This window comes from Cydia splendana, chromosome 1 (genome assembly GCF_910591565.1).
Source record: "Cydia splendana chromosome 1, ilCydSple1.2, whole genome shotgun sequence".
NCBI lineage: Eukaryota > Metazoa > Arthropoda > Insecta > Lepidoptera > Tortricidae > Cydia > Cydia splendana.
Window position 1 is genome coordinate 19,227,853 of NC_085960.1, and position 18,815 is coordinate 19,246,667.

The 18,815-nt window shown below is 38.8% G+C and overlaps 1 protein-coding gene across 1 annotated transcript; it reads right to left on the reverse strand.

The window, feature by feature from the left end:
* Positions 1–735: 735 nt before the first annotated feature.
* On the reverse strand, positions 736–18,568 carry LOC134791420 (myosin-7B-like). The gene is made up of 9 exons (XM_063762442.1): positions 18,544–18,568; positions 18,242–18,399; positions 17,137–17,394; positions 16,878–16,970; positions 15,810–15,992; positions 15,388–15,587; positions 14,421–14,600; positions 9,590–9,752; positions 736–894 (listed from the first exon to the last, which is right to left on the reverse strand). The coding sequence occupies exons 1-9, from the start codon at positions 18,551–18,553 to the stop codon at positions 805–807; spliced, it is 1,335 nt and encodes a 444-aa protein (XP_063618512.1). The 5' UTR covers positions 18,554–18,568; the 3' UTR covers positions 736–804.
* Between the last annotated feature and the right edge of the window lie 247 nt (positions 18,569–18,815).

The window sequence follows — 18,815 nt, forward strand, 5'->3', positions numbered from 1 at the left end:
TGTATTCGCTACTGCTATTTCTATTTCTATTTCTACTGGTAGATCTAGTAAGATTTTTTTCTTACCCACTAATTTTATCCATCACACGGATCAAACTCAGCAGAGTGTGGTTGTTTTTTCAGCAGTAACATTCTAAAGGCTCCTCTTCACGTTGGGCCAACGCCAACGCCAACGAGGGACGCATTTATGCGTTAGAGGGAGCAAGTGATATTGCTATCTCATTCTACCGCAAGGCTGCGTCCCTCGTTGGCGTTGGCGTTGGCCCAACGTGAAGAGGAGCCTTAAGGTCGCTTGCGAGTTGGAACACAAGCACGTTACCGACCTGATATTTTTAGTTTTGTTGGTTTCAATCATTTGGTACCTACCTTTAAACTAATAACTATTTTAATACTAACTATAACGCCATTAAAATTATGATGGTGACTGATGCTAATAGGTAAATATGCCCGCAGTAAGTCTCCTAAATTAGGACGCGAACAAACAGCCCTATGCTAACAGACAAAATAAAGTCTACAAGTTTTGTTTTAGAGTAGGTAAAGATTAAGTCTTAGACTTATAAAATATAAACCAGAGCTCATTATTTCGTTTTCTTTATTTAAAAATACAATTATAAAATATATCGAACAACGGACAATGTACATATGACACATTGACACATGACATGAATGACATGATACATTAAACATTAAAGATATTTATTAGCTGAAGGTTTTGCGCGCCTCATCATCATTATCATCCTAAATACTATTACTATGTACTAACAACATTCCTTGTAATTACTGCGTAAGATATTAATAAAAACTTTCAAAACTTTTGATGTCTCTGGTTTTGTTCCTCGACCCTCTTGTAGACTTCCTTCATTTTGGTGAGAAGATTGTTTTGCATTGTCGTCAACTAAAACAGAAAAAACATATTATGATACAGATCAAAGCCGTAAATCGAGAAACTATAATGATAGTTTAAAATATGACTAAGTGTCATATCATCGTTTACATGTCGTTTACAGCTTAATTAAATAGTGCAGAGACATAAGCGTCAAGTTTAGTAAAGTTACAAGTTACAACTGCGCTGTTTAAAGATAAAAGATAAAGATAGTTTATTATTATTCAGTAGGCATATTACAATGCGCTTATGATATGAATGTCAAATAATGCTATATACCGGCTCTGACCCGAGAAGATTTAAATCCCCACTCAATTGGAGGAGGGTATCCCAATATGGGTCCGGCAAGAAACTCGGCGGGACACATCTTTTCAAAAAATCTTTCTTTCTTGCTTTTGTTTGCTTCTCTTTCTTGCAACCATAATTATTAATGCACGCACGACATGCTTTTGTTGTTCTTTCATCGTGCTTTTGTGCCGACGTACGCTTCGAAGTAACAGTGACTTTTTTTATACGCAAATAATTTTAGCGCAATTTACAAGAATAACGATTCTCATAGCTTTGTATGGGAGTTAACGCTCTTTTCAATTGACTAGCCTCTGGAACCAATTACTCAGTAAGTCGACATTAACTACTCGCAATCAGCTATAGAAAACCATTTGTCAGAATAAAAGATATATAATTATGTATATATATGGGACTACGCGCCTTCGCACCCATTATAAAGTATGAATTTTCTTAAAAGATTTTTACTATTTTTTACGCTTAAAGGTGGGATCAGACGGTTCATCTTGTGTTCATTTTCGGGTTTCATTATTCATCTTTCACTCAAAGCATAAAGTAAATATATATAGAGTCGCCGACCCATACAAGCCTCGCTTAGTTCCACAGAAATTCAAGAGATGTCACTCAGAGCACCATTGGGCCTAAATAGATATTTGTGTCATTTGAAATCTTGCCAATTTTTAAATTAACATGTATAGTTCTAATTTATTTACTATATTACAACAAAAACCTTTTAAAACATCCATTTACACATAGTAAATCGACGCAGAAAAAAATAAATAAATAATGGCATGAACTATTCTAAGCGCCATCTATCGCATTATTAGACAGTTAGTTTCTTGCCGTTGTAACACACTAAATAGCTCGATTGTTTGAGAAAAACTATCAATAGATGTCACTGTAGTAAATCCCATAGACCTAGTATTACATAGATGAGCTATACGCGTGCCTCCGTGAGGGACAAAACATACGCAAAGCGACAATATTAAAAACACGTTTTAACATTCCTGACAACATACCAAAAACAATCTACGTAATTTGGTCGGGTTATTTGTTGCCCACCATAAACCATACTAAATTTTTGGTGGGGAACAAACAAAAAGTGCGACTGTGACAAGGACAAGCAATAATACCGCTTTCTCTGCTACTCCTACTGAAATTTCCATAAGTGCATCTCGATCGGTCGTTTGGCCCCTCCCCCGTGTCATCTCTATATGATTGTACCTCTATGGTAAATCCTCATACTTAATGATCTTGATCATAAAGTTCGACCACAGAAACTTTGCAGCGCTAGATAAAAAATAGTTTTTAAAAATCAGTATGCGACAACACCACAGAAAATGGATTAAATAGTCTTGATACTTGTGAAATTTCTACCATATTTACCGTCTATGAAAAATTTAAGCTGTGCATTTATGGTTAAATAAGTTCAATTCCAACAATATATGTCACTATTAATATGTATACATATACTAAATGTTGATAAATAATATTGAGATATTTGTGAGAATATGACATTTGGCTTCATCAAAATTATTGAGCTTTTGTAATATCCGCGACGGCCTAGCAGTAAATAGGTACAGAGGGCCAACCGCAAACACCAACGTTCGCAAATTGCGAGCATCTTTCTCTTTTACTCCCATTAAGGCGTAATTATATTGACAGAGAAATTGCCCGCAATTCGCGAACTTCGGATTTCGGAAAAACGAAATAAACCATTAAAACAATAAACATACATTCAAAATAAATTTAAGCTTTAACTAGTAGGCCACCCATGCCGTAAGCATAAGCATGGAGGTTGTGGGTTAGAGGACTTCGATCTCAAAACCCACCTCGAACCAATGGGTTTTTCGAAATGTTAGAGAAAGTTCATAAGGTAATGCCTATACCTACTAGGTGTGTTCAATTTGGTGTGAAACCTTAGTCTAAACCAATATTATAATATATTATCTATTTATGTAATATAGTCGCACCAATAAAAGTCTGCAGCGGATTTGATAGCCCACGCAGCGTAAGTGTTATTTATACGTCATAATTTCATAGAACTTTGACGTTTAAAATGACACTTGCACTGCGTGGGCTATCAAAATCGCTGCACACTTTTTACGGTCTGACTTTAGATATGGTGCAAGTATTAAAATGTTTCATTCCACTTACCCGTCATCAACTCTAAATTTTGTAAACATTGTCGTTTTTGAGCTCGAATTGCCTAGTGCTGATTTTTTACTAGTGTAAAATTATTCGTCACGCGGAAAAGTAATTCCCGCACGCCGATTTTGTAAGGTTTCACCATGTTTTTCCCGTTCATCACAAAACACAACGAATATTTACCTAAACGATTTTGACAAACACATACCATATAGAATGACGTTTACTGACTATTGCGCTGCAAAGTTTCTGTGGTTGAACTCTATCAACATTATTAAATAATAATATAATTTTTGTTCTTAGAAACGTGATAATAATTAAAATAAATTAAACCTACATGGTACCATCACCCACACTGTTAATTGTACATTGGTGGACCTTATGCCTTTTGTATTAAGCTAATAAAGTCCACCGATGTACAATTAGCAGTGTTGCTGTTTGTACATTTATTTACTTAACCTTACGCATTGCAAAATTGTCCTCATATATACATATATTTTAGGACAGTCTTACACCTTACACTAACCGACATACTTAGTAACAAAACATTGTAAATTCTTGAGCAGTTTAAATAGCAGGGCAGGTGACAAAAACTTGCTCAAAGAAAAGAGACATCCGACACTAAAAACATATCCGTATATGTATGAGAGCAATAATACAATGTGTAAATGTAAATAGATACTTATCTTATACATATTTTATGATCATATCAAAGCCATACAAGAGGTGTGGACAAATGGGAATAGACCATTAATATATACACACACAATTAAAAAACAAATAAATGTCCTATGAGGATTTATACCCGGGACCTCCTACTTCATAGGCAGAGCAGGGTCACTGTCACTAATGACTATCTAGGAGGCCGTAGAAATAATATACAATTTATTTCATTATATATTTAAATTAAGTACAGACAGCGTCGTATAGTAAATAGCATCCAAAGTATTCAAATAGTTCAGTACGCCATACAAATAATATGGTGTACTGAACTATTTGAATACTTTGGATGCTACCTACTATATGACGCTGACTGTACTTATATAACAATTGACAAATCAGACTGGTAGCCACACTCTAATGGCTAATCTAGGATTAAAACTTTTTAGTGGCTGGCCATCTTTGTCAAAATATAGAGCCTCAAACCACATCAAATATTTAAGTATATTGCCATTGCCCGCCAGCATTGAACAAATTGGTTATTGGTGGGTAGACAAAATAAAGTCACTATCATGTTAAACATTGAATTTATTAATTGTATTTTATTATTTTTAAGAGAATCTTCATAGCATGTGTCTGTCCGTCGATACAGGAATCAATCTCAACCATCTTCCACTCAAAATATTTTACTTGTGGTACAGAGATGCATTGACTATTTCATCTTCACTCTCTTGTTGCATACATTGCTACTTCTAGTGGCTAGAGGCTGGGTCCTGAAATCAGAAACATATTTGTTATATATAAAATGTAATATCACACTAAAGTTAATACACAGTCACAATAAGGTGTCGCTGCGGGGCAAGCGTGGCTGGTCTTCACATTGGAGTCTGTTTGCAAATTGATTACATACATTTGCTTACTTTCACTAGCATTAAGTGGCAAACATTATATATTTAGACCAAGAAAAGTCTGCAGCGATTTTGATAGCCCATGCAGTGCATGTGTTATTTAAAATAACACTAAATACTTTGGAATCTTTCGCTAATCAATATTAGCATGGGGGGTTAAAATAAAACTTGACAATAGTTATTCGTTTTACAAGGGGGCAAGCAGTTATTTAACCGCTCATGCTAATGTTGTTTCCCGAGCAAGCAGAAGATTTGAACTATGACAGTAGCGAGTGGTTCGAGAAGTAGAATCTTGAGCGTTGTGAGAATTCAAGGCACGAGGGTTAAACAAACATTGCCACCTAATGAAACACAAAATTTATCACCACGCCAACGCAGGGAAAATACCAACTATAAAATACCAAAAAAATCAAATCCACATGAACATTATAAAGAATTTATAATTCAAAATCATCATTTAAAAGTAAATTCTACCAGCTAACATAAGGAAACTGAAAAGTTAGATCGGATTACTTTGCCCCACATGTGGGAAAAATGCAATTTTCGCATTAGTATTTGAACAATCAAGAGCCTTTACCAGTTGGTGTGGTGATAAATTATTTAATTAACCTTTGTATTCAAAACAAACTTACCTGAAGTGGCAAACAGTAGACACTGTCAGATTAATATGTAGATTTTAGGATTAGTAGTGTTCCGTTACTACATCGGCAATTCACGTCATCATCACGGGTCTTTCCGTCTATTGTAGACGATTTATTCATTGCTGTTTAGACAACGGGTTTGGTGACTGTGGAGGCCGATGCGTGAGCGGCACGACCTCCCACATTTTGGGCAGAGTAAGCTCATGCCACCTGAGGTTCCAGTCCTTTCTTTCTGCGACACCTTCTGCTATCTGCTATCTTAAACCAGGCTTGGTCGCATAATCTTCTCCCCTCCACTACACGCTTGCGCCATCCATCACGGTCTTTAGCTAAGGCTTCCCAGGTATGGTGGTCGATTTCAAATGCAGACATGTCTCGCTTAGCACAGTCTTTAAAGCGCCGCATCAGTCTTCCAACGTTCCTTTTAGCATACCTACGTAACTGCACCAAGCAAGACACGTCTAGGTATTATATTTACGTACTTGTACTATATTTCAAATGAAGCTATAATATAAAATTAAAAAGTTTGTATAAACAGAAACAAAGCAAAGGCATCAAACGCGATGCCGGTTCGTGACGACTTTGTGTGTGTGACAGTTTATTTTTAGTGTTGCCGTTGAAAGTTCTTTCTTGTGCCTAAATAGAGCTTTTATGATTTATTATTATACAATATTATTAGTTCAAATAAAATATGATATTCCAAAAGACTACAAATAATATTATATAGTACTTAAATTCCAAAATAATGAAATGCCTCAGTGTCCATTTCTGCTTTTTTAAGGAACAGGATTACCCTGAAGTAGGGGACTAATTTTAAAATAGCAATAATCAGTACTTTATGCCGTTTTTGACGTTTCTGTGCACGCTGTTGTCTGTCTATACTTAAAGGTCACGTAATTGGTGATACAAACACCTGCCTTGTCGATATAAGCAAAATTAGATATATTTACCTATTCTAATTACAACAGAAAAAGTATATAAAAACAAAAATTAAATGCTTTTGTGTAATAATTTCCGGTTTGATAGGTACGGGTACTACGGGTTTTGCCATGGTAGAAGTTGAAAAGGAACGTTATGAAAACATATATTTGTATGTATAGGTACTAAATACAATGGTACAAATCTGTTGCTTAAAAATAAAAGCAAGACGCGACGTTGCCAAACTGCTGCGAAGCGAAAGTTTGACTCGACAACGTCGCATCCTATTGTTACAATAGGGTATTTTCGAACTAGTCAAATCAGTTACTTTTTTATAGTTATTGCAATGCAACTTGTATCGTAAATTTTTAGAAGTCACGATAAAGAGTGAATTGAGCATGTATTGAGGTATTTTATCCCATTAACTCCAAAATCGTCTGAATCACACATTTTTATTTAATAACTTATGCTTTCGTGGCAAAAAGGCGGAAGGGAATAAAAAAGTTTTACTTTTAATTGCCATTTTTTTCAATGTGGATTCTGTTGTCACTGTTGTAAGCATATGCCAATTGAAGAAAAATTGATTATTAATTCAGAACATATAATTATGTAAAAAAAACAATATTGATACATTTATACGGTCATTTATATTAAGTACAGTGTACGAACGACGGCTTCATTCAATCGCGCGTTGTTCAAGTAATACTATTGGGTCTCGAATAATACTCCTTTTTGCCCAATCGCGCGTTGTTCAGGTGGGTCATTTATAAGCGGGTCTCGCATAATACTCATTTATTTAAAAAGTATCAATCAGATTACTTTTTAGCACTAGTGTAAAAAAATCAAACTTTACACACGATTTGCAGCTACAAAAACTAAACTTTTTGAGCAATTGTATTAAAAAAATATAAAGAAACGCTCAAGTACCAGTGGCATGGTGGTAGGGAATGCAAATCGGTTATAACCGAAACCGAAATATTCGGTTATAACCGAATATTTTGACAAAATTTCATAACCGAATAACCGGTTACGGTTATTTTCGGTTATTTATTTATGACTTAAATTGTATGTTTTTATCATCAAATGACTACAAAATCCTGCCATTTTTGGCTGTGACGCCTGTGACTATAATTTTTGTCATTCGTGGACTTTAATAACAAAATTATACCAAATTTACTTCCCTTATTAATGAAATATTTTTATTGAATATTGTATCACGTTCAAGGTCATATTTTACTTTTACTGTATTTGGTGTGTTTTATTAAAAAACGAAGACTTTTACTCAGATTTCCTAATACTGTAGGTACTAAAACAAAGATTTTTGTATTTTTTTAATTACTTCATTGTAAATTTATAATTTTTCGTCTAAAATAACCGTAACCGATTATAACCGATATTCGGTTATTTTTCGGGCATAACCGTAACCGAAACCGGTTATGAAGTTTGGCCGGTTATTGCATTCCCTACATGGTGGCAAATACACGGACTTTCGCTAGTAGTAAGCCTAAGCGCGCACCACGATTTTAGTTTTTGCGACACGATTTTAGAATCGCGCTGTAATATATCGCAGAAAATTCACTGCGCGCACTGCGATGAAAAAGTCGCGGTTTGTTCATTCTCAACATGGATTTCGTACCAGTCGTTTGTCATGAAACGTTGTCTTTAATATGTGATCGCTGTATGACTTTGAGTATTTATACCACAAAGGTGATCTCCTTCTATTTCCATAATTAAATGGTCAACATCTAGCGTCTTCAGCAGCAGGTTCCGACATGTTGACGCTTGGAGAGCGATATGCCGACTGAGGTCCGGGTGCGATTTTATTATCGCAGTGCGCGCGGGGCCATACAACTCCGTATGCCGCAATTCACTTTGCGACAATCGCGTCGCGAGCAGTCGCGGAAAAATGTGACAAATCACAATTTTAAAATCGCTGCGATTTTTTTGTCGCATATGCGCGCACTGCCATATAAACACATACGTTACATTTCTGCGACTAAATTATCGCGCGACAAAAAGTCGTGGTGCGCGCTTGGCCTAATGTCTAATCCTTTTGCCATGCACCAATGGTAGCATGCGCAAAATTATTATGACAGGTATTTATTTTCAGCCGGTTTAAATAGTTTCGGCAAGACTTATGTAGCATATAATATATAAATATTATCATCACCACAGTATCGTTTTCCGAAATTATTTTATGGTTATACCGTTTGGCTACGCTATTTCTCTGTACCCTGCCTCTCCCTTCCCTCCCTGTACTCCTTAAGTGCCCTAACTCTCTTTACTCCTACTGAAAGATTCATAAGACTATCCTGTTCGGTCATTTCCTTCCACCACTCATGCCTGATCCAGTTTTAAACTAGATTCATGATTTATTAAATTCACTATAAAGCGACATCTGTTGATTATTCCTAATCGTTGGCAACGGCATATGTCTACTAACTTTCAATGAAGATGTATAGATGTCGTTAGGAGTTCTATGATTTGGATGTGACACAGCGCCATCTCGTGTCCATGATAGGCAATAGCGCATTTTCAGTGACGCCATCTGGTAACGATGCGCTTTTAGGCGGTCGCATTTTTAATGTATGGGATGGCGGCGTCTGTATATATGTAGTCTGTGCTCAAAGTGACACATGTGAACATAAAATGAACCAAAAGTGAAAAATGAATTCATTAGTGAAATAATCCAACAGTGTTGGATATTTTCATTCGGCATCTTTCACTCTCACTCCGAATGATCAAAAACCGGACAAGTGCGAGTCGGACTCGCCCACCGAGGGTTCCGTACTTTTTAGTATTTGTTGTTATAGCGGCAACAGAAATACATCATCTGTGAAAATTTCAACTGTCTAGCTATCACGGTTCGTGAGATACAGCCTGGTGACAGACGGACGGACGGACGGACGGACAGCGGAGTCTTAGTAATAGGGTCCCGTTTTACCCTTTGGGTACGGAACCCTAAAAAATGAACAGTGTGAACACAGAGTGAATGTTTATTCCGATTTTGCATATTTTTCTCGTATCCTGTGGGTAGTAGTACCTAGAGTTAGATTTCTTGGACAAAGCAGGATATGGTACTTGTTGGTATTCTGTAAAAATAGTTAGAGAGCAGAGTTATATCGGTTCAACAAATTGTGTACTCACGCTGCCGGCTGCGTGTTCCCTGATGCGGGCGAGCTCGGCGGCGCCGGCCACCTTGTCCCGCTCGTACTGGGCGGTGGCGTCCCGGATGCTCCGCGTGAGCCGCGCCGCGCGCTCCGCTTCCTCGCTGGCGCGCCGGTGCTTCTCCGAAGACTCCAAGAGGGCGCTGGAAATATATATTTACACCACACCAGCTCGGAAAGGCTTACTTTGCACTTCAAAAACTGATAGCAAAGTTGCATTTTATTCACTTGTGAGGCAAAGTAATCAAATGCAAATATTGAGTTGTTTTCTTATGTTTGCTGGTAGAATTGAATTTTAAATGATGATTTTGGATGATAATTATTTAATAACATCCATTTGGATTTGATTTGGTTTGATTTTGTTTGATATTTTACATTTAAGAGCGCTCTTACAAGAAAAGTCAAAATAATGCAAAATTGATGATACTAGTCGACGAAATTCAGGACTTTGCGCTCATTATTAGAAACAATGAGTACTTGTTCCAGTAAAAGCGTCTTCTTATCTTTATAAATATCGTTGTAAATATTAGAAAAAGGACTTATTAAATTAGTAATGATTTTTTTTCTGATGGTCGTTTCCGAAAAACCCTGTGAAGCACTGAATGGCGAGCTCTTATTTGGAAATGTTGAGAATTTTACTCTGCTAAACCTGGCTATTTTGTATTACTAATACCCTGTACTTTAGGCATATCAAACTATATTTTTCCTACATACCTTTGAGAAAGAGAAAATCAAAGTAAAACGAACTCGATTTTCTCTCCGAAACAAGTGTCAATTCCTACGAAAATCTACTTAATATCGAAGTCATTTTCATACTCGAGCAATCTGCAACGTTTGCTTATACTGGTGGTATACATTAGTGTTCATGAAATTCTACTATAATTTTTTGGCAATTTTTTGAAAACTACTCTATATTACCGATGACGCGCGCTGCGCCAGCTCAGTGCCGCGGCAGAGCTTGTAGAGGCAGGACGTGTGTCGGTCGGCTCCGCACATTTTCAACGGCGACGACGAGGTTTTTTATCATTGTGTGCGGCGGGCGCCGTGTAAAACGCTATACTGTGTGCGTGTAAACCGCAACGAGAGACTTTGATCCTAGCACTGTTTTTATAGTATTATAATTTATAATGGTACAGTTTAATAAACTACCGGACAGGATTAAAAATATTTGAAACGACCTGACATTCTATATGTATTTATTTGACTCAAGATAGTAGGTACTCAGGGTCTGATGATGGAGCCGGAAGGTGGTCACCGGTACCAATCAACCATGCAACTAAACCACTTCGTGTTTGGGCTCGTTTGATTCGTCTCAACAAGATCTTTGGCACAAGATAATACTCAGGGTCTGATGATGGAGCCGGAAGGTGGTCACCGGTACCAATCAACCATGCAACTAAACCACTTCGTGTTTAGGCTCGTTTGATTCGTCTCAACAAGATCTTTGACACAAGATAGTACTCAGGGTCTGATGATGGAGCCGGCAGGTGGTCACCGGTACCAATCAACCATGCCACTAAACCACTTCGTGTTTAGGCTCGTTTTATTCGTTTCTATAAGATCTTTGACACAAGATAGTACTCAGGGTCTGATGTTGGAGCCGGAAGGTGGTCACCGGTACCAATCAACCATGCAACTAAACCACTTCGTGTTTAGGCTCGTTTAATTCGTCTCAACAAGACCTTGGACACAAGATAGTACTCAGGATCTGATGATGGAGCTGGAAGGTGGCCACGGGTACCAGTCTACCATGTAACTGAACCACTTCGTGTTTGGGCTCGTTTGATTTGTCGCAACAAGATCTTTGACACAAGGTAGTACTGAGGGTCTGATGATGGATCCGGAAGGTGGTGACCGGTACCAATCAACCATGCAACTAAACCACTTCGTGTTTGGCTTCGTTCGATTCGTCGCAACAAGATCTTTGACACAAGTTAGTACTCAGGGTCTGATGATGGAGCTGGACTGTGGCCACGGGTACCAGTCTACCATGTAACTGAACCACTTCGTGTTTGGGCTCGTTTGATTTGTCGCAACAAGATCTTTGACACAAGGTAGTACTGAGGGTCTGATGATGGATCCGGAAGGTGGTCACCGGTACCAATCAACCATGCAACTAAACCACTTCGTGTTTGGCTTCGTTCGATTCGTCGCAACAAGATCTTTGACACAAGTTAGTACTCAGGGTCTGATGATGGAGCTGGACTGTGGCCACGGGTACCAGTCTACCATGTAACTGAACCACTTCGTGTTTGGTCTCGTTTGATTCGTCGCAATAAGATGTTTGACACAAGATACTACTCAGGGTCTGATGATGGAGCTGATGATGATAGACAGGTACCCGTCGCCACCTTCGCGCTCCATCATCAGACCCTGAGTACTACCTTGTGTCAAAGATCTTGTTGAGATGAATAAAACGTGCCTAAACACGAAGTGGTTTAGTTGCATGGTTGATTGGTACCGGTGACCACCTTCCGGCTCCAACATCAGACCCTGAGTACTATCTTGTGTCAAAGATCTTGTTGAAACGAATAAAACGAGCCTAAACACGAAGTGGTTTAGTTGCATGGTTGATTGGTACCGGTGACCACCTTCCAGCTCCATCATCAGACTCTGAGTATCACCTAGTGTCAAAGATCTTGTTGAGACGAATCAAACGAGCCCAAACACGAAGTTGTTTAGTTACATGATAGACTGGTACCCGTGGCCACCTTCCAGCTCCATCATCAGACCCTGTGTATCTTCAGTGTCAAAGATCTTGTTGAGACGAATCAAACGAGCCTAATCATGTTACTACATGGTTGATTGGTATCCGTGACCACCTTAATCATCATCAGATCCTCAGTACCAGTTCGTTTTTAAACCCTCGTTGATACAAACTTTACAACCTATAGGTACCAAATGCAATGACGAAACATGTAAATAAGCGAGTAGGTACCTATAATTTCTTTCGAGTAATATACCTTCATAAGTACGAGTATGGGGCTATTCATAAATTACGTCGTTTCAAATGGGAGGAGTGGGGGGGGGGGTCTGGACATCGGATGATGGTAACATGACGTAGGAGGAAACAGATTGATCCGAAGCTTGATTTTTGGATGATTTGAGGGGTGGGGGGGGGTCAAAAATCGTCAAAAATAGATGACGTAATTTATGAACGGCCCCTATGTACATTTGCACTGCATTTAGTATTTTCGTACTTACCAAATAACAGTTTTAGAACTTTAAAAGTTAAGTACAGTTAGTGTTGTTATGGTTGATTTCAATATGCTTCGCGAAGGATCAAGAATGTTTAATCCATCATTGTAGTGCGAGTGTGGTAGAAGGGATCGGCATACTGAGCTCGCACGGCCTGCCGCAGCGCGTAAAATACCTAAACTCGCTCAACGCCGAAATGTAATAGCGCTCTTAACACATTCGACACCGCGTACCCGACTCTCGGGCACTAATAACTTTACTCAGATGCCGGCATACCCGCTAGTCGGGCAAGAGCTATAAACCTACACGCGACGCCGAAGTGCCCGACAGGCGGGCAAGCATTGCATCTTCACTACCTCAGGGCTGCCACTGCCACTAACAGAAACAAGTGCGAGTCGGACTCGCACACGAAGGGTTCCGTACCATTATCTATAAAAACGGTCACCCATCCAAGTACTGACCCCGCCCGACGTTGCTTAACTTCGGTCAAAAATCACGTTTGTTGTGTGGGAGCCCCAATTAAATCTTTATTTTATTCCGTTTTTAGCATTTGTTGTTATAGGGGCAGCAGAAATACATCATCTGTGAAAATTTCAACTTTCTAGCTATCACGGTTCGTGAGATACAGCCTGGTGACAGACGGACGGACGGACGGACAGCGGAGTCTTAGTAATAGGGTCCCGTTTTACCCTTTGGGTACGGAACCCTAAAAATTGTAAGTCTTCTGATTATTATGTGGTCGAAAAGTTGGTACAGTTGATTATTATATTTTATTACTACACTTTGTATTTTTATTTACTTTACCTAATGCGATTACAAAATAAAAATTCTTATTAGTTGGTTACGTGAAATTGCATACACGGGTATGTATCAATAGGAGTTAGAATTAGGAGAAGAACAAAACGGGGAGCCTAAACAGATGAGACAGCAGATTTAATTTTATCCACGTGCTTATACGAAAGTTACTTGGCACAGCCCTGAGCGTCCGCCGCTTGCCCGACTAGCGGGTTCGCGGCGTGAGGCATTGAGTTGCACGTCGTTGCCCGACTAGCGAGTACTGTCGGTTTCTGGGGTATTGTTTGAAATTTTGCCTGGTTGCGAAAGTGTTAATATTTGCTTCGGGTTTGGTGTACATGGTGAAAAATTTTGTGTTTCACTCGGGGGCAAATTTTGTTTACCCCTCGTGCTTTGAAACCCTCGCAACGCTCATTATTCCATTTTTTCGAATCTTTCGCTTGCTCGGGTATCAATATTAGCACGCGCGGTCAAACAACAACTTTGCCCCCTTGTAAAACAAATAACTATTGTTACGCAAGGGCGCAAAGTAATTAAGAAAAAAAGGGGAGAACTTCAAAAAAATAACTCGAACATGGAATTTGGGTCTAATTGCGAAAAATTGGAATGCGAGGGCCTCAAGGTTTCAAAAATCGACGTGAAATATTTACTTCCTTCTACAGTAAACTACGTGTATGGCCTCATATGTCGCGATAAAATAATATCGGCGACAAAATCCGTTCGATGTGCGGTAGAAAACCGATAGGAGTCCAAACACCGCTCGAGTTCACGCGAATGATTCACGTCTCATCTACACGCCACAGAGGTTGGTAAGCGACCTGTCGTGCTCGGCCTGCTTCTGCTTGCGGGCCTGCTGGCGCTGCTGGCGGCGGTCGGCGGCGCGAGCAGCAGCGTCCCTGGCGTCGGCCAGCGCGGCGCGCAGCTCGCCCAGCTCCGTGCCCAGCACGTCCAGCTCGCCCTCCAAGCTGTCCGTGTCCAGGTCGCCGGTCTCGAACTCCCTGGGGAATTACGTTCACTATTTACATCTAGGCCCGAGTCACAGACAAGACATCCTCCAGACTGAGCATAGTAGCTCTACGCCCTCTGCCACAAATACGGTAGTTTTACTCCATTTTCGAGTCGAAAGTGTCTTTGTGTGACGTCCGTGTCTTTGAACGGACCAATCACGGCACGGGACCTCGCTCACCTCGTCCCCCGCACCCCCGTATTTTTGGCAGCATCGGTTTCATTAAACAATTGCTCTAAACTCCGTCTAGACAGAGGATTCCTAGTCTATGGCCCGAGTTATCTTCCGCGGACTTTAATAAATATTAACTTATAATTCCACCTGCGATTGGCTCTACCAATTCCTTCCGACTCAACTGTGTTACCCAAAATGCTGCCACTATGTGCAATTACGCTAGGAGCTAAACTCTTGAGCCCAATTTGCAAAGAGGGATTTAATTTTATCGACTAGCGACACCGAGTTTCTTGAAGCCTAGCAAAGGGACACCACTATAAGTCAAACTGCGATCTAATAATTATGCATATGACACAGTTCTACTCGTAGATATCATATTCTAATGAGGGTGAATCAAGTTCTATTTTTCACTCATTTCCATAGTTTCGTTACGGTCACCTCGGTATTATGGCATTATTAACCAAACATGATTTTTTGTGGTAGTTATAAGCGTTTTCTACAATGGGCCATCTACCAATTTTACTAATCTAGTCACCAAGTAAATAAGTGAACAGTAAGTTCTCTATTTCTCTGAGTTGTAGATTAAGAAAGACTTTCAAACTTACTTAATGCTGTCAGCCATTTTCACAATGTCATGCAGGAGCGTGTTGGTCTGGTCGAGCGTGGGCTTCAAGGACTGCAGGTTGTGCAGACTGCTCTCCTTCTGCGTGAGAGTTGCAGACAGGGTGCTGACCTTCTCCTCCGCCTCTCTGAAGTTCTGGGCCGCTTGCTCCACCTGACCTCTGATGTCTTCAGCGTCATATACCTTGAAAATGAAAATTGTTATGTAGTGTTAACAATTTATTGTAAATTAGTAAATTGTAAGTACCTAATAGCAATACGTCTGTGGCTGGAAAGCCAGAGGTTGTAGGTTCAAGAAGCCCTGTACCAATAAGTTTTTGGAAATAAATATTTACCCTAATATTTAGCTTCAGATCTTGATCAGAATAGGTGAGTATTGTGTATAATGGACATTTAGTTACAGTACCTTCAAAGCCTTTTTCCTTGCATTTTCTGCCAAAATACCATCCCTGTGAGCTTTCTTCTGTTCCAGCAGAATATCCGTCTGTTTGTTCTCTTCAGTGATGGCCTCCAACTCTTTTATTACTTCAGCCTCTATCTCTTTTTCCTGCTTGAGTTCCTCTTCTAATAAGGGTATGTCATGCTCAAGCTGTAATAGAAATTGTTTAGTAGGATAAAATAAAACCAAGTGTTTGCAACAGATTGTTGATTATGTTTTAAGTTTAACACCTTACATTCAGACAGCCATCAATGTCATCAATGTTTATAAGTTATTTTTAGTTAAAAAATGTATGATTCACTCAGGGGCAAAATTTGTTTAACCCTCCTGCTTTTTAACCCTCGCAACACTCAAGATTCCATTTTTGGAACCGCTTGCTATGCGTGACACATTGACATATTAAACAAATTTTTCCCTCCAGTGAAACACAAAATTATTCACCACACCAACCAAAGAAAATATTAACTGTAAAATAACAAACAAAACCAAATTTATTATTCAAAATCTTAATTTAAAGTTGATTCTACCAGCTAACATGAGGAAACAACTCAAAATTTGCAGATAAATTTGAGATTTTTGAGTAATCAGACTTTGCCCCACATGTGGATAAAATGCAACTTTTTCATCAGTTTTTTTTTTTTGAACAATCAAGAGAGCTGGTGTGGTGAAAATAATTTTATTGAATTAAGTATTATTTTACCAGAATATAGCCTGCTTTCCCTTTCAAAGGGTTTTTATGGGTTTTTGTATAAGGCTTATTTTTTAAGATTATCTAGTAATATTTATACATATTAGGTTAGCTTTTTTATATAGGTATAGGTCATAATATTTTGGATAAATGGTTGGGTCAAACATTATGAAGTTAGGTATTCCTTCCTATAATTGAAGGGATGTTTACAAAAACAACATAACTGACTACACTGGTTGACACCTGAAACGATTAACAATGTTCTTAAAAAAGTGTCAACCGGTCTAAGCAGTTACATTGTTTTTGTAAACATCTCTTCAATTAATAACAAGTATATTAAAATTTACCTGCTCTAGGCGTTCTGCTCTGTTACCCTTCTCTGCAGCCTCCATGTTCCTCATTTGAATTAGATTGTCCTTCTTTTCTGTTAAAGCTTTTACCTGAAATTGTGACATAAGTACATAAAATCAAAAAGGTATCCTTTCGATTCTTCCTATTTAGATAAACGGTAATTCAACACTAAGTCAACTACTGTGTATTAATTCATTTGCCATTTGTCCTAAAGACAGGTTGAATGAATATTGTAAAATTGACAATAATGTATACCTCATCCTTATGTGCAAACAGTTCCTCCTCACTGGCTGCAATATCCCCCAGCCTGGCGTCATTGAACACCATCTGGTTGAACAGCACGTACAGGATGGTGTAGGAGGTCATAGTGGTGGGCTGCAGCAGGTGCCTAATGAGGAAGCACAGGTTGGCTTCTGGCATGATGGACACCACATGGTTGATGATGCGTGTAATGTTGATCACGGGCAGTAGGTCACGGTAGTATGTTGTGTGCTCGTCGGGTTCTTCTGGTGACTGGAATGTTAGTATTGAAACTGAAACCTAGTTTGAATCAGAATCAGAATCAGAATCAGAATCAAGCATTTTATTCGTGATAAACTTAAAACTAAGATTACATACAAGAGTATAACTAAAAACTACAAATATTAATAAAGTTGGAAAGCGTTAAAGTTTACCACGAAATGGGCTCGCCTCAGCATAATACTGACCCGAGAGCCAGCGCTGATCTTCCGGCGAGACCATTTGTGGGCCACGAACGCAGCCGTACGAGTTTGGATCATATAATTATTAAAATGTTAACACATTCAGTTCCGAAAACCCAACTGTCGGGTATTTTATGATTTCGTTCCCAGGCCAGATGACCCGATAGTCGGGATCGTGGTACTACAGATTTATATGTCGAAATTGTTGTGGTCTGGCATGGATGTCTTGTTCGGCTGGGTGACAATGAATGTGTTAAAGTTGGGCAGAAATAAACACACAATACCAGTCTCCAAGGAGTCTAAGCATAGCATGCTTTGACTCCTTGGAAACTGGTATTTAAAATTAAAGTTGGTTAGATATATATATTTTATTTTGTTATGTTGGTAGAAACCGTCAGATTTGCCCTAAGGCCCAGTAGACATGTGCCTAGGGCGGGTATATATATGGGGCGGCAGTCTATATGAGGGGTGCTGAGAAAGGGGTGGCTAGTACTTACTACAGGGCTGCAATGCATGACTGCAAATCAATTAAATTTTAATTCGTGTAAATAAAAATAAAAAAAATTATAGCTTTCACTTATGCCATCAACATTCAGTATCAGTATTCAGTATTTTCCACACCCAGGTTTCTCTAACAGTGACTATGTTTAGCATCATACCATTAACACAGCTTCCCTGCTAACACCGAGACGATCCAATATGTGGAACAGAGCCACCATAACAGCCTGAGGTCGCTTCAGATCCGCTGCCGTTAGCTGCATGTCCGGGAACAGGCCATTCCAGTTCGTCAGAAAGTTGTCCACAGCTATTGTCGACACTGGATCAAACAACATTTACTTTTAAACGGTATTTAATTGCGATCTATTTACCCATAAAGCTAATGGTATTTCCAAATAAACTTTTACATAATTCGTTTCTTAAAAACGTATTCTACTTTTTCGTACACAAGACTTGAATTTACCTTTTTCCATTTTGTTGATTTCTCTAACGAAAATGAGCGCCGAATTTTAGAGTCACGAATACACCGTCAATTCAATATATCGATTATTTCAAAGAAACAATTACTAATTTTATATGATTAGAAAATATTTTATTTCTTTAGTTTCAAATCAAAGTCAACCCAACGTCTCGTCTTTGGTCTGAACTTTTTTTTAAATTGTATTATAGCGCATCATGGGTACTAGATTTTTAGCCACCAAACACCAAATAATGCGCCTCCTACACGGTCGACAA

Coding starts and splice junctions, on each gene's coding strand:
- LOC134791420 (XM_063762442.1), bottom strand. Junction 16,971..17,136: donor TGTTTGCACATAAGGATGAG/GTATACATTATT, acceptor TCACAATTTCAG/GTAAAAGCTTTAACAGAAAA. Junction 895..9,589: donor GGGAACACGCAGCCGGCAGC/GTGAGTACACAA, acceptor TTTCTGTTTTAG/TTGACGACAATGCAAAACAA.